At 40.7% G+C, this 16,028-nt stretch overlaps 1 protein-coding gene across 3 annotated transcripts in view; it reads left to right on the top strand.

Moving 5' to 3' along the window:
* The window catches only part of ARHGAP44 (Rho GTPase activating protein 44), a 203,132-nt gene that overhangs the window by 140,614 nt on the left and 46,490 nt on the right, over nucleotides 1-16,028 (top strand). For all 3 annotated transcript variants that reach the window (XM_064378288.1, XM_064378286.1, XM_064378287.1), the window contains exons 8-10: nucleotides 11,092-11,160; nucleotides 13,306-13,387; nucleotides 13,779-13,906. In XM_064378288.1, the coding sequence (XP_064234358.1) occupies nucleotides 11,092-11,160; nucleotides 13,306-13,387; nucleotides 13,779-13,906 (279 nt within the window). The remainder of the gene's footprint in view (nucleotides 1-11,091; nucleotides 11,161-13,305; nucleotides 13,388-13,778; nucleotides 13,907-16,028) is intronic.

Here is a 16,028-nt window from a genome sequence, read left to right as displayed (position 1 = left end):
GGTGATGCTCTGTGTATAGGTACACTTCTTTACCTGCATATGTGTCAGCTTGGGTTTCTAAGGAAACCAAAACTCTATTTAGATCCTGGGAACAAAAATATCACACTTCTGTAAGTATTCTGGGAACCTGCCTTAATCACATCCAGTTTTTAAGGAGAATAACCAGTTTGCGTGTGGGCATCTCTGTTCTTCATGGCTCTGTCTAGTCTTAGCTTGTCCATTGGCTTTTTCTCCTACAGCCACCCTGTGGAAGTGGCTTTGTTGACCTTGCATTCAGGTGACGTTCAGAATCAGGTAGAATTTCTCTCTGGAATTAGAAACATTGAAAGATTTTTAAAGAATGCATTATCTCCCAGCCTACTGTACTATGGAACCAAGCAAAGTGAGACCAGTACTTCACATGCAAGATTTTTTGTGAGTACAGCTTGTCATTTGAACCCCTGCATAAATGGCAAATATCTGGCGTGTGTGGTATTCCTGAAGTATAATTCTTCTCTCATTCCAATTTCATTTTTACTGTGTATCTTTTTTTTATTCTTTTCTTTCTCTCTCTCTCTTTTTTTTTTTTTTTTTGAGGCAGAGTTTTATCCTTGTTACCCAGGCTGGAGTGCAATAGCACAGTCTCAGCTCACTGCAACTTTCGCCTCCCAGGTTCAAACAATTCTCCTGCCTCAGCCTCCCAAGGAGCTGGGATTATAGGTGTGCACCACCATGCCCAGCTAATTATTTTGTATTTTTAGTAGAGATGGGGTTTTATCATATTGGCCAGGCTGGTCCCAAACTCCTGACCTCAGGTGATCTACCCAACTCAGCCTCCCAAAGTGCTGGGAATATAGGTGTGAGCCACCATGCCCAGCCTGCTGTGTATTCTTTATCTACCATGGTTCTGTGTTCCTCAGTTAAGAATTCTTTTTTCTTTTAATTTCTTTTTCAATAGACAAGAGAGGGTGGTGGTAAGCAGGGATGCTGGATATGAATATTCAAATAGATCAGAATAAAAGTTCGGTAGCTTTATCCATTCCTGTCTAGCTTCTTACATTTGCTATTTTGCTAACAATATATTCATGTTCTCTTCAAAGATTAGTAGTACATGTTCAGCATAATCAGCTAAAAAATACAAAAATATATAAAGAAAAATACCAATATTCTTCCCATTCCTGTTCAGCAACCTTTCTGCTTCCAAATCAAGGTGGAAATTTTTCCACCAATATTTATTAAAACTTAGTTATAGGGCCGGGCGCAGTGGCTAATGCCTGTAATCCCAGCACTTTGGGAGGCTGAGGTGGGCGGATCACTTGAGGTCAGGAGACCAGCCCGCCCAACATGGTGAAACCCCACCTCTACTAAAAATACAAAAAAAATTAGCTGGGTGTGGTGACAGACACCTGTAATCTCAGCTTCTGGGGAGACTGAGGCAGGAGAATTGCTTGAACCTGGGAGGTGGAGGTTGTAGTGAGCTGAGATTGTGCCACTGCACTCCAGTCTTGGCAACAGGGCAAGACTCTGTTTAAAAAAAAAAAAACAAAAAAACTTAGTTTTGACAATGCAGTTTGTTAGGTGCCGAGCAGCCGTAACAGTTATAACGATAAGGAAGCCAGTGCTAGATGGAACCTGTTATATCATACTCCAGACTTTTCTTCATAATCATACACAGTCATATAGCATTTTTCTAGTTATTTGTATGTTTGTTGGTTTGTTTTGTTTGTCTTGTTTTGTTTTGAGACAGAGTCTCATTCTGTTACCCTGGCTGGAGTACAGTGGTGCAACCTCTGCTCACTGCAACCTCTGCCTCCCGGGTTCAAGCAATTCTCATACCTCAGCCTCCTGAGTAGCTGGGATTACAGGTGCATGCCACCACTCCTGGCTAATTTTTGTATTTTTAGTAGAGACAGGGTTTCGCCCTGTTGGCCAGGCTGGTCACAAACTCCTGACCTCAGGTGATGGTGCCTGCCTCAGCCTCCCAAAGTGCTGGGATTACAAGTGTGAGCTACCGTGCCCAGCCTATATGTTGTTTTTAATAAAAAAGTCCTATTGTTTATATCAATCTGCCATTTACTTTTCTTAGTTAACACCACATCCTGAACATCTCTCTAGGTTAGTAGCTATAGTTCTAACTTAAGTCTTTTTTATAAATTTCATAATATTCCATAGTAGGGATACATATATATACACACACACACACATCATGATTTATTTAGCCATTTTCTTATTGATGGATGTTCAAACTGGTGTGTTTTTGTTTTATTTTTTTGGCCTTCCCAAAAATGAAACAATAAATATATACTTACATATATATATCCTTATGCCCTCATAATTTATTTTCTATAGGAAATGGATGGATTTTTTTCTATAGGATGGATTCCAAGAAGTGACATTTTTAGGTCAGAGTCTATGCATACATTTTTTAAAATTTTCATAGCTATTGACAGTTTACTTCTCTGAAAGGAAATTGCATTTTACATTTCCACCAGCAACATGTAAAATTGCACATTTTTCTTCATATTGTAATATACATTTCTCCTATTTTCAGTTTTTGCCAATCTGGTGAGGGAAGAAAAACTACCTCCCCACTATTATAATCTTAATTTACCTGAATATAAGTGGTGATGAGTATATCGTCATGTGTTTATTGGACATTCTTCATGTATTTATACAATTCACCCATTCATAGTTTGGTGAATTGCCTATTTGCATTGGCAACTGGACCAGTATTTCTATTGTTTTTCTAAAATGTCAATTTATAAAAATTTTCTATATAGCAGCACTCTTAAGCTTTTTTTCTCCCTGCTGTGCTGCAGATACCTTTTCCAGTCTGCCATTTGTCTTTTGACTTTTTGTTGACATCTGCCATTAAAAATTTAATCATGTATTTCCTTTGCATGGGAAGAGATCCTGGGTGGCCCTTTGGCCATCTTCTATGCAAAAGTTAAATGATTTTTCATCTTTAATTTTATGTTTATGTTTTAAATTCATTTTATACATGTATTTTATATACTTTAATACATCTGAAATTTATTTTTTGTCTGTGATGTGAAGTAGGGGTTTCTTTTTTTTTTTCAGATGCATAGTCAGTTATGCCAGCACCATTTGTTAAATAAGCCACCTCCCCTGAAGTGAAATTTCACTATTTAATTACTCAAATTTATTTCTGGATTCTGTGTTCCATTAATGTTTGCCTATTCCTGAGACAGTAGTATACAATTTTTATTCTAATAATTTCATATCAAATATAATCTTTGGTAAGGTAACCCTCACTCTGTTTTTACAGTTATCTTGGCTAGTCTTTTACATCTGTTTTATTATATGAACTTTGAAATGATCACATCGGTTCATGAAACCTACATTGTGCTCTAGGGAGTCTCATTTGTGTGCTCAGCTGATCTCCTTGAGAGTGTTCAGTGCTGGTTTTGTTAAAGTTCTCTTCTGATTATTCTTTTATGTTTACTTTGTTGGTTGCCAACTGTTTTAAACATCTGCCTTGGTCTTCCTACCTCCCCTTGCTGGGTTTCCTTGAATGGGTTATTTCCCCTGATCTCTTCATGGTTTTGTATTTCTTCAGCAGGCAAGTGTCTAGGATCTCCTATATTTTGGCAAACCAGCCAAGTGCAAGTTTGTAGGCTGAAAGTTGACGAAGTAGCAATCTGATTCCTCTTTTCGGAGGACCAAGTAGAACTCTGCAGATCCTTGGGACCCAGAGAGATTTAGCCCACCAGGAAAACCAAGTCAAGGTGGGTTCCTTAAGACAAAACCCACTGAGACCTCAGGCAAGCTTGCAGGTGCAGCACTGCCTGCCTGTGTTCTTTCAGGAGCCCACCCAACCCCTGCCTTCCCTTCCTATTTCAAGACGAGACAAGCCCAACTCTTCACAAGGGGTACCTGCTTTCTCTTTTCTTCCCAAGACTCTCTATAAAAGACCCTGGAATCAGTACATCCAAGGAAGTATAAGTAGTTGGTACTTTTTCATTAAGAGGAGAGAAAGTGAAGAAGGACCTGTGAACAACGATGTAACAGTAGAGAAGACAGTGACGAGAAACCTAATGCACTTGGTGACAGCAGTATCAGCTTTGTTTTGCTTTGTATGGGAGACTGGCCGCAGTCTTAGGATTTTCACTGTAAGGTGATACTTTCCATCATCATTTTTCCTGCTTTTATCTCCCCATATCTCATCACATAAATTCTTAATCCTTGCTTCACCCACATCTCTGTTTTTCTCATTTAGCCTTGTCCTCTCTGTCTTTTAACTTGTCTTTCTTCTTTTCCATTTTATTCTTCTTCAATGTATAATCTTTGCTTTTTGAAAATCATACTCGAATCTGAGAAAGACAACAACAGCAAGACAGATGTCTAGCTCATTTTGTCCCCCTCATAATCTGAAGAGCACATATATTGTTAGACTAAAAGACAACATTGACCTGAATCTACAGCTCCTTGTTACAAAATTAGTGCCATGTCATGGGACGTAAAATAGATCCTGGAAGAACTCATGACTACTCTCTAATTTGGAAGGCTGTGGAATTGCTGAGAAGCACTTACATTACTTGGAATCCCTTCTGCCAAAAACATCCAGCCTGGCAGAGCCATGAGCAAGCATGGCCACAATCAGTGGGAAGCCAGCTGGTGGCAGAGCTTCCACTGGTGTGGATTTTTCTGAAACATGGCTGGGACCTTCCTTGGCATGTCAGGCAGTTGTACCACGAGGAGTCTGGTCACAGCCAGATCATTTACCTAATGTGAAGGACAGAAGACATCATGTACAAAGATCTGGTCTGTTAGCTTCAACAAATTCAAATGATTTTTATTATTTTTTTAAGTCAACCTTGGCTGGCATAACAAAATATATTATGATTTTTAAAGTTGACCACAGGCATCCTCTATGGCAGCAACCCCACAGGTTCTGAGTCACTAAGTTTATATCAGACAGAATTTAGGTTCTAAGAAGATTCTATCAGAGTGGGCAGGAGGGGCAGGAAAGAGATGCTTACCATTTTAAGGTCAAAAAATACCCCTGAATAGATTGTTTTAGAAGATAGTAATAAAGTTCTCAAAAATAGAACACTTTTAGAAAATATTTACTTATGATAAAAGTAAATTTCAGACATGTCTTGGTGCCTCAAATACAATTAAAGGGCATAGGGGTCAGGTGCGGTGGCTCATGCCTGTAATCCCAGCACTTTGGGAGGCTGAGGTGGGTGGATCACTTGAGGTCAGGAGTTTGAGATCAGCCTGGCCAACATGGTGAAACCCCATCTCTACTAAAGATACAATTTAGCTGGGTGTGGTGGCTCATGCCTATAATCCCAGCTACTTGAGAGACCCAGGAAGGAGAATCACTTGAACCTGGGAGACAGAGGTTTCAGCGAGCTGAGATTGCAACATTGCACTCCAGCCAGAGCGACAGAGTGAGACTCTGTCTCAAAAAAATGAAAATCAAGGGAATATGGATTTTAGGCAGCAATAAATAAAGGTGAGATAAAAGTGTCAAGTAAAGTGGAAAGGGAACTGAATGAGATTAAGAAATGTTTTTTAAGTAGAAAAATAATGCAGGTATGGAATCCATTTTAATAAACAACAGAATTGACACTGCAGAAAGGTGAGCCAATGATATAGAGAACAATTTGAGAATTTCTTCTAGAATATTAAGGTGAGAGCCAAAAAGAATGAAAGAAAAGATGGCAGATGTTGAAGATAATGGAAAACCAATGTACAGATAATAGGAGATCCTGAAAAACAAGCAAAACAAATCAGAAGAGCATAGAAAAATAAAATTGACCTGCATGAAAGATCTCTATCTCAAATCTGTGATTCTGAAAATCAGAGATTATGTACTTTTTTTTTTCACCTTTGAAATGATTTTTTTTTTTTTTTAAAGACGGAGTTTCACCATGTTGGTCAGGCTGGTCATGAACTCCCAACCTCAGGTGATCCGCCCGCCTTGGCCTCCAAAGTGCTTGGATTACAGCATGAGCCACCACACCCGGCCTTGAAATGATTTTTAAACAAACATTCTTAAATTAGTGAACTTTGATTTTTTGGGGGGCACTTCTAATTTTGCAGCGAAATTAAGTGGAATATAAAGAGGCCTCCTGTATTATCCCATCCCCCACAAACATATACAACCTCCCCCATTGTCAACATCACACACATAGTGGTAGAGTTGTTACAATTGATAAACCTATATTGGCACATCATTGTCTTCCATAGTTCATAGTCTACTTAGGGGTTCACTTCTAGTGTTATATATTCTAGGGGCTTTGACAAATGTATGCAAATGTATCCACCGTTATAGTATCCTGAAGAATAATTTCATTGCCTGCAAGTCCTCTGCTCCTCCTATTCATTCCTCTCTGCTAACCCTTGACAACCACTGATCTTTTTATTGTTTCCATGGTTTTGCCTTTTCCCGAAAGTCTTGTAGCTGGAATCCTACAGTATGTAGCCTTTTCAGACTGGCTTCTTTCATGTAGTAATATGCATTTAAGTTTCCGTCAAGTCTTTTCATGGCTTAACAGCTCATTTCTTTTTAGCACTGAATAATATTTCATTGTCTGGATGTACCACAGTTTATCCATTCGCCTACTGAAGGACATTTTTGTGGCTGCCAAGTTTGGGCAATTATGAACAAAGATGCTGTAAACATCCACATGCAAGCTTTTGTGGGACATACGTTTTCCATTCATTTGGGCAAATGCCAAAGAGCATAATTGCTGGATCATATGGTGAGAGTATGTTTAGTTTTGTAAGAAACTGTCACACTGTCTTCCAAAGTGACTATACTCTTTACATTCCCACCAGTAATAAATGAGAGGTCCTGTTGCTCCACATCTGTGCCCGCATTTAGTGTTGTCAGTGTTTTGGATCTTGGCTATTTCAATTACGGTTCTGATCCTTGTTCAGTTTCTTTAAGTTGTTTTTTGCCTTTTACTGTGTTTGTAATTTTTTTGTTGAAAGGTGGACATGATGTATTGTAAAAGAAACAGTGGTAAACAGTTCTTTGGTGATGTGATAAGTTGTGGGAGAAGGGGAAGCATTCATAGTGCTATGATAGGCCTCTTTCTTTTGGTGAGCCTGTGTCTTAGAGCTGTGAATTTCACCAGTGCCTCTTATTTTGTTGTTGTTTTTATTGTTATTCCTTTCTTAGGTGGGACAGAATGGCTAGAGGAAGTTGGAGTTCAGTATTTCCCTTCCTCCAAGTAGGTTAGGCAATTTCAAAAGCCCAATAGTTTAGGCTTTGTTAAAATACTTTCTCTTTAGGGCAGACCTTGTTAAGAATGGAGTACTCCAGCAAATTTCAAAATGGCTACTTTTTCCTCCCGCAGCTAAAAGCAGGAGAGGATTTTTCTTTGAAATTCTCTGTGAGAACATGCTCTTAGAGCTCCTGGAGGTAAAAGTGGGCCCCCTCATGACTGGGTCCCCCTGGAGGATTTAACTTTCCAGATTTGTCCACACTCGGCCTCCAGCAATTTGTCAGTTACAGTACTGGTTTTCCCAGCCCAGTACTGATTTCCGCAGAGGTTTCTGCTGATAGTTTGCTGCTTCACTGAGTTGTGATTTTTGTGTTTGCCTGCCTGTGTCTCCAGTTTTCAGGGCAGCAGTTTGCTCTGTGAACTCACTTCTCTGACAAATCTAAGAGTTGTTGAGTTTTAGTTTGTTCAGCTTTTTACCTGTTAGGACTGACTTCAAAGCCCCCTATGTGCTGGACCAGAAGCTGGAAATCAACAGTAAAAATCAAGGTGTGCTTTTCATCAGGAAAAATTATTTTAAAAACCAGTGTTTATAAATATCTTAGAGGTTTTTTTAAACAACAGAATATTTAAAATACTACCATTGTTCGGGCGTGGTGGCTCACGCCGATAATCCCAGCACTTTGGGAGGCTAACATGGGCAGATCCCTGCGGTCAGGAGTTTAAGACTAGGCCTGACCAACATGGTGAAACCCCATCTCTACTAAAAGTATAAAAATTAGCTGGGCATGGTGGCACACGCCTGTGGTCCCAGCTAAGGGCTCAGGAGTCTGAGGCAGGAGAATCACTTGAACCCAGGAGGCGGAAGATGCAGTGAGCTGAGATTATACCACTGTACTCCAGCCTGGGTGACAGAAAAAAAAATTCTACCATAAAATCATGAACTGTTCTACCACAAACTCATCAATTGTAAAATACTGCTTACACAATTTGACAAGAAGACAATATTTGACAATATAATGACAAGAAGACATTATAAAATTGAGGGTTGTTTCTAGATGAGAAGTTACTATTATAAACATTTTGAATTTCCCAGAATTTATTTGATTAGTACTGTAGTAAGTAGATATAATTGTAAGAAATTTTTCAAAGAATGAAAAAGTATTTCAAAAGTTAATGTGGAAGAATTACTGGAGCTTGATTAAAACTTAGCAACTATTTCAGACATTCCAGCATGAAGAAAATCCAAATACAATGAGGTTTCATCTGATAAATATGACATTTTCATACCATAGAGACAATCTGCTCTATTCATGAACAATTCTGGGACATTTGGTTAGCTATATATATAAAAAAAAATAGTTGCCTAGTGGGATTACAGTTTAATTTGGTTACTTTTTTTATTTTTCTGAATGTGGATTAGTTGCAAAATCAGAAAACTTGATTTTTCAAATTGCATTAAACTCTGGTGATTAATGTTGAAAGGGCTTTTTACCTTTATAAAGAAAATTTGCTAATGATTTAGATAAATGAGAATTTGATTTATAGTTTCCTTCTTACTTTGAAGAGTGTGTGTGTGTGTGTGTGTGTGTGTGTGTGTGTGTGTGGTTTTTTTAATTGCATTTTAGGTTTTGGGGTACATGTGAAGAGCATGTAAGATTGTTGCATAGGTACACACATGGCAATGTGGTTTGCTGCCTTCCTCCCCATCTCCTATATCTGGCATTTCTCCCCATGTTATCCCTCCCCAACTCCCCACTCCCTGCTGTCCCTCCCTTATTTCCCCCCACAGACTCCAGTGTGTGATACTCCCCTCCCTGTGTCAATGTGTTCTCATTGTTCAACACTCGCCTATGAGTGCAAACATGTGGTATTTGATTTTCTGTTCTTGTGTCAGTTTGCTGAGAATGATGGTTTCCAGGTTCATCCATGTTCCTACACCATGGAATACCATGCAGCCATAAAAAATGATGAGTTCGTGTCCTTTGTGTGTGTGGTTTTTTTTGGAACCCATATTGTTAGCTTAACAGCACAGTAATCCAATCATATCTTTAAAAATCTTTTCTTCTTTCTGAGGGCACATACAGATTTTTGTAGGGTCATCTGTTAGAGAAGCACAGATGCAGAGATGTTGAAGGTATATTTGATGCAACGTTTAGTCCTTCAGGGCTTCCCTTCCTTTCCTCTGTCTGCCGAGCCATTTGTATCACTTAACTCTTGTTTTTCTCTGACTTGCAATGTCATCCTCCAGCCATCTGGCTGGTGATGGACATCTCCTGAGCAAAGTTGCTTCAGGGAAGACAGATAAGGTTGATTCCCAACTTGGCAGCCTACAAAAGCATTCATTTAAGGGACCTCTGGTGAAATGGAGCCAAGGTGATCTTTGAGCCCATTTTGTTATTCTTTGGGAAATTTACCATCCATTAACCTCGACTTTTTTTTTTTTTTCATCTGTTCATTCAGCAAATAGTTGTGGAGCCCCAACTATGTTAAGTGCTTTGAGATAGCGGGTGACTGACAGATAAGATCCTTGATCTCTTGCTATCTATGGCTTTGAAATTGGAAATTCAATACTTAACCTAAGAGAGAGGAGAATTTTTTGTAACATTGTGCCTGGCATCTAGACCCAATGAAATGTTAATTTCTTTTACTCTTTATTTCTTCTGTGAAACTGGACCAAGCATAGCATTGTCTAACTTGTACTTCAAGCTCTCTAGAGAACATATTTCCTCTTTTAACTCTGTGACTTGGTTCTGTTGCCTTGTGTACAAGAACTCTTAAATGACGTTCTCAGCAATTGCTTGCCTGTCACAGATACTGAAAAGGGAACAGATTTCTCCTGTACATCCCAGTGTTCTTACTGAGAATAGCTTAATTAGCAGCTAGAGAGACTGAGGGTTATGGGGCTGGTGCAGATTGCTTGAGGTTTCATGAAACAGGCTCTTCCTGAAGCGCATAGTTATCTGCTTTCATTAATTCAGCATCTAGGTCAGCTTTCTTGTGCTGTTGTCATGTTTGCCCCTACCTGAACTCGTAGGCTCTTCTCAACTAAGTGCCTCTTCTAAGGATCTCCAGCCTAGAGCAGCTGCACAGAGAGGAATCTTAGAGATCACATGACTTGAGCAAGCAAGTTCAGACAAGTGACATGCTCAAAAATATGGTTAATGACAGAGTCAACATTCTGCTCAAAATGTACTTCTATTATGCCATACTAAGGGTGATTCCATAGAACTGAAAACCTTGGAGGACAAAGCATTCCAGATTTCAATGCAGCGTTGGATCACCCAATCTCATGGCCAACTGAATAGTGAAGGATTGATAACGCCGTTAGATTTGTGTGCAATACTGCATGAGTCCAGATTTTGCCAAGTCTAAAGTCACCAGTCCTTTCCCTGTGCACCTCTCATCCAAGCTTCCTCCAAACTGGTATATTTCCATCTCTTTCCCATATGCTTGTGATTAACCAATCAGTATTGAGTCAGTATTGAGAATGAAGGGAAGCAGAGCAGTGGAATGATCAGAGAGAAGAAATGGCAGAATCAAAAGAGCAGTAGCAGAATGTGTACTGGGAGCTTGCTTCTGAATGGGAACACAAGCTGTAGAGATGGATAGAACTAATTTGCACATCACTCCTCTACACTAGCTTTGACTTTAACTCTGGCTGTGGTCCAGATGTCAAAATCTCTGGGGAAATGGCTGACATAGGTGTTCTTTTCAAACTTACAACTTCTTCAGAGCTGTGGTTGACAAATATGGAAATGCTTATGGGAAGTTTGCAACATATCAAGTATTATTAATAATGAGATTAAGCAGTGTTTAAGGCTCTTTCTCCTATGATATGTTGACTTTTGCACTGGCCACTTGCCATTGGTTTATGTTTTACCTTGCTTGTGTATTTTACCTTGCACAGGACCAGCTGTCAGCTGACATGTACAGTTTTGTGGCCAAAGAAATTGACTATGCAAACTACTTTCAAACGGTAAGTGCCCAGAAAGGTGAGATTGCTTTAAAGGCTATTCACAGGAGAAGGGAATGTGGGCATGGAACTAAGGAGGCCCTTGGTTGAAGGGACTCCTTAGAAAAAGGTTGGAGCTTTGACCATTTTACTAGTGAACGAATCCTGCCATTGCTCCTGATTTGGATTTCTTCAAAAACCTTAGAATAAAACTCATTCCTATCCCTCGGGATTATTGCAACTCAGTCCAGTGGTTCTCAGCAAGGAGTAATTTTGCTCCCTCCCCTGGTGGGTAGTTGGCAATATCTGGAGACATTTTTGATTGTCACAGTTGTGGAGAGAGGTGCTACTGGCATTTAGAGGGTAGAGGTCAGAGATGCTTCTAAATATCCTACAGTGCACAAGACAGCTCCCACACCAATGAATTACCGAGTCCAAAATGTCAGTAGGGCTGACATTAAGAAACTATGGTCTGTGCTAACAAGGGGCTTGAGAAAAACAGGAAAGCAATTCCTTCCCTCAAGCACATATGCTTTTTTAATCTAGTTTTTTATGAAAGACAGTGACTGGTAGGTAAATGATGATCGATGTGGCCTGTTGGCCTGCCTCTCATCAAGCAAAGTGATTTAGACAGTAAGAAACAGGATCTGAGTCATCTAAACTTGGATAAACTGATGCAGATAATTAAGACGCAGGCTGTTTACCAGGGTAAATGCAAAGCCAGTCAAAAAACTGCAAGAGACAAAAAAGTTCAAATAAAAAATACTAGTTATGGTTACCTGCCTTTAAAGGAATAAAATGCTAAGACCTAAAAACTCTTGATTTATAATCGGGGATGGAAAGGAATGATAAGGAGGGAGGGTAAAGAGAAGAAAAACAAGGAAGAAAGTCTGAAAAGTTTAAAATGCTTTGATAAGTATGGTGGAACACCTGTGGGCTGTGAGCAATTTTCCAACATTTCATTAGTGGTTCAGAGTGCAGAGAAGCCCCTCCTACTGGAAAAGGAGTTGGTGTACATTACTTCTAACTTGGAAAGTTTATTTTAAAGTAGTAGAATCTTTTCAAGTGTATTCTGTTGGTTGTATTTGTGAAGGTAATATTTAATTTAGAAACTCTAAGACATTAGAGTTTTACTAATGACCTCGTTGACATTCCAAGTTTTACTAGAGAGCCTAATTGTCATTTGAGTACCATTTATTTCAATATTCTGATTTTTTAAAAAAAGTCATATTAGTTTTACTTTCATTTTACCTAGGGACATTAGTATCCAAACTCCACAATAAGCCTTCAAACAGATTAATTTCCTCTCTTCCCCTTATACATGCCCAGTTTTGGGGAAGGGAGAGGAGGATTCGGTAAACAAATGATGTAACTATCATTCATGAGTTTCATCTGCTCTTATTACCATTTTGGCCACTTTTAATTAATGGGATGGTCAAAATACAATACTTGGAAGGAGTCCGTTCTTTGGACTGCATCACTCTCACCAAAGCAATCTCACTTCCAGGGTGTTTGAAAAGGATTGCAGATCAAGCCACAAGTTTTCTGATCAGTTATATGTTAAACTGACTTTGCAGAAACAAAAGATGTATACAAGTTAACGACATTTAACCTGTATATATATCATAAGCAAATTATTTTTATACTTATTTAAACAATTTTTTTCTTATTTTAAAAGATGAGGTCTTGCTATGTTCAAGTTGGTCTTGAACTCCTGTGCTCAAGTGATCCTCCAGCCTCAGCCTCCTGAGTAGCTGGGATTAGAGGCATGAGCCATCACACCTGGCTCAGCAAATGAATTTCTAAATGTGTTTTCCATTTATATTAGCTACGGTTGCCCCTTTCTTCATTGCCTTTTGCATCGAGGATGGGGTGCCAGAGGAGGCAGGATGGTGATGAAGTCAAGCTCTCTAAGCCACGTTCCAGCTCTGGGAAGCTCCTGCTGTTCCTTTATGGTGCTCCTGCCTCCCAAATTTCCACTTGTAATGACTTTGTTGTTATGGAGGCTAAAGAGGAAGCATGCTCATTATTTTAGGTAGATCGGAGGAGGGAACAGGTGACCACTTCCTTCCCCATGTGGAGTCGCCTTCCTGCACAGTGCTTTGCATGCCATGGCTGCCTGTGTCCTTGCCCTTCGCTAAGGGCGATGCTTGCCTTGTGTATTCTCAGCTAATAGAAGTGCAAGCTGAATACCACAGGAAGTCCCTGACACTATTGCAGGCTGTGTTGCCTCAGATCAAAGCACAACAGGGTAAGTGCAGGCCTTCCCTGGAGAAGGGAGGGCTGGGGAGCCTGCTTGCCTTTCCGGATGAGATGAATTCCTTGTATGTCACTTGCCCTTCCACTCTGTCCAACAGGATCATCTGTAGATGAGCCTCTAGGACTTACTTCCAAGCTGATGCCTTGAGTTGGGGGTGCGTAGGGGTGCCTGTATAACATTAACCCCAGTGGCCCTGGATGGAGTTGGCTGGCCATCCCCCCCTCTCCAGTTCTGTCATCCCTAAAACCACAGAGTGGAGGCTCAATTGGGCCTCCCTCTCTTTGGTAATCTTAGGAGAATCTGGACGACAAAGGAAAGCGAGATTCCAGCATGAGTGCCCTTGGCAAATAGCTAACTGACTCTTTCTCACTCCTCCCCTCAGAGGCCTGGGTGGAGAAACCTTCCTTCGGGAAGCCCCTGGAGGAGCACCTCACCATCAGCGGCCGGGAGATCGCCTTCCCCATCGAGGCGTGTGTGACCATGCTGCTTGAGTGTGGGATGCAGGAGGAGGTAGGGCTGAGCACAGTCACACGCAGCCCCGGGCAGGTCTCGCCTTCCACGAGACAGAGCCGACAGGATCCTCCCTCCTGTACCATCTCCACCCCAGCCCCCATGAATCCAAACAGGTTGAGACAGTGGCACAGCCCTGTCTTCTGCAGAACACAAATCAATCCTGTCTTTTACCATGAGCCTTCATTTGGCAAGAAGAGAGGAGGGTTGTGAGAGACTGATCTGGCCATTGAGGAATGGATGGCCATATTCTAGCCATTCTTTCCTCAGGTTGGACGTGTTTGGATGATTTGGGCATTCTGCTGCTGCTATTACTACTACTTTTCCCCCTCTTCCTCTGCATCTTCCTTCTCCTCCTGTTCTCCCTCTTCCTCTTGCTTAATAAGTTACCTAATTTTAGGTAATTTTAAAGGTTAAGGCTCCTCAACCTTTTATCACAGCTCTTTTATAGAGATCCTGAAAACGTGATTGATGGATATATTAGAAAGTACTTTTTAAGATGCACATGTAAAAAATGTCTACGAGAAATTGTTTTTTTCTTCTTGAGACAGTCTCACTTTGACACCCAGGCTAGAATACAGTGGCTCGATCTTGGCTCACTGCAACCTCCACCTCCCAGGTTCAAGTGATTCTCCAGCCTTGGCCTCACAGCAGCTGGGATTACAGGTGTCTGCCACCATGCCTGGCTACTTTTTGTATTTTTAGTAGAGACGAGATTTCACCATGTTGGCCAGACTGGTCTTGAGCTCCGGACCTCAAGTGATCTGCCCACCTCAGCCTCCGAAAGTGCTGAGAGTACAGGTGTGAGCCACCGCACCTGGCCTGAGAAGTTCTTGAAAAGTGTTGTCTTATTGCTGTGAAAATCATTTCCTGGGAGACAGAGCTCATCTTTGGTTTCTTCCATAGACTGTTTTAACATCTGTACTCCATCTTCCTTTGATCTGATTAGCCAATCAGTATTTATTTAGGGCATGCAGTGCATGTTTTATGAGCAAAGTGTGAAATAGTGAGATTTGGGACTTATAAACTTAGTGCAGGAGATGCGTCTGGCATTTCAATTAAGCCTCATTCATCCAAAACAGTGTGTAAGTCTCTAAGGCAGCACTAAGTTTTATGGGACAAAGTAAGGACTATGGAAGAGAAGGAAGCCAGTGAGCATGCAGGTATATGTGGCATGCTTCCTGTGTGCCAGCCTGTTCTAGATGCTGGATATTCCAAAAGGAATGGGAAGAAATGTGTCTTTTTAATACATTTTATGTGCCAGGCATTTAACATGTTTGTTATCAAATTATTTTATTTTATTTTATTATTTTAGTTTTGGAGACAGGGTCTTGCTCTGTCCCCCCGACTGGAGTACAGTGGCATGATCTTGGCTCACTGCAACCTCTGCCTTCTGGGTTCAAGTGAGTCTCCTGTCTCAGCTTCCCAAGTAGCTGGGATTATAGGCTCCTGCCACCACCCCTGGCTAATTTTTGTATTTTTAGTAGATATGGGGTTTCAGCATGTTGGCCAGGTTGATCTTGAGCTCCTGACCTCAGGTAATCCACCCGCCTCAGCCTCCCAAAGTGCTGGGATTAGAGGCGTGAGCCACTGCACCCAGCCTCAATTTAAAACTGAGAAGGTCTCTACCATCCCTGAGAGAGAGTTTCATGGAGGAAGATGAACTGGACCATTTCTTTTCCTATCATTTTTTAAAAAGTATGAAAACCATAAACACATAAAGATAAAATAATGAGCCTTACCACTGAGTTTATGATCTATCTTGTTTAATTTCTACCTCCGTTTCCTGCCCCCTAGCCCCTGCCTTGGATATTCTGAAGTACATTCGAGACATTATACCATTTCATTTGTAATACTTCAGTATGTATAAGATAGGGGATGTTTTAAAATATAATTATTGGCTAGCATGGTGGCTCACACCCTGTAATCCCAGCAGTTTGGGAGGCTGAGGCAGGAGGATCACTTGAGCTCAGGAGTTCAAGACCAGCCTGGGCAACATAGTGAGACCCTCTCAAAAAAAAAAAATAGTTAAAATCTATAATAGGCTGGGCTTGGTGGCTCACACCCATAATCCCAGCAAGTGGGAAGACCGAGGAGTGTAGATCACCTGAGGTCAGGAATT

The sequence above is a fragment of the Aotus nancymaae genome, unplaced genomic scaffold (assembly GCF_030222135.1).
Source record: "Aotus nancymaae isolate 86718 unplaced genomic scaffold, 86718_ANA_hifiasm-v0.15.2.pri h1tg000018l, whole genome shotgun sequence".
NCBI lineage: Eukaryota > Metazoa > Chordata > Mammalia > Primates > Aotidae > Aotus > Aotus nancymaae.
The sequence above is the reverse complement of the archived record's forward strand: the minus strand, read 5'-3'. Positions and strand labels throughout refer to the sequence as shown.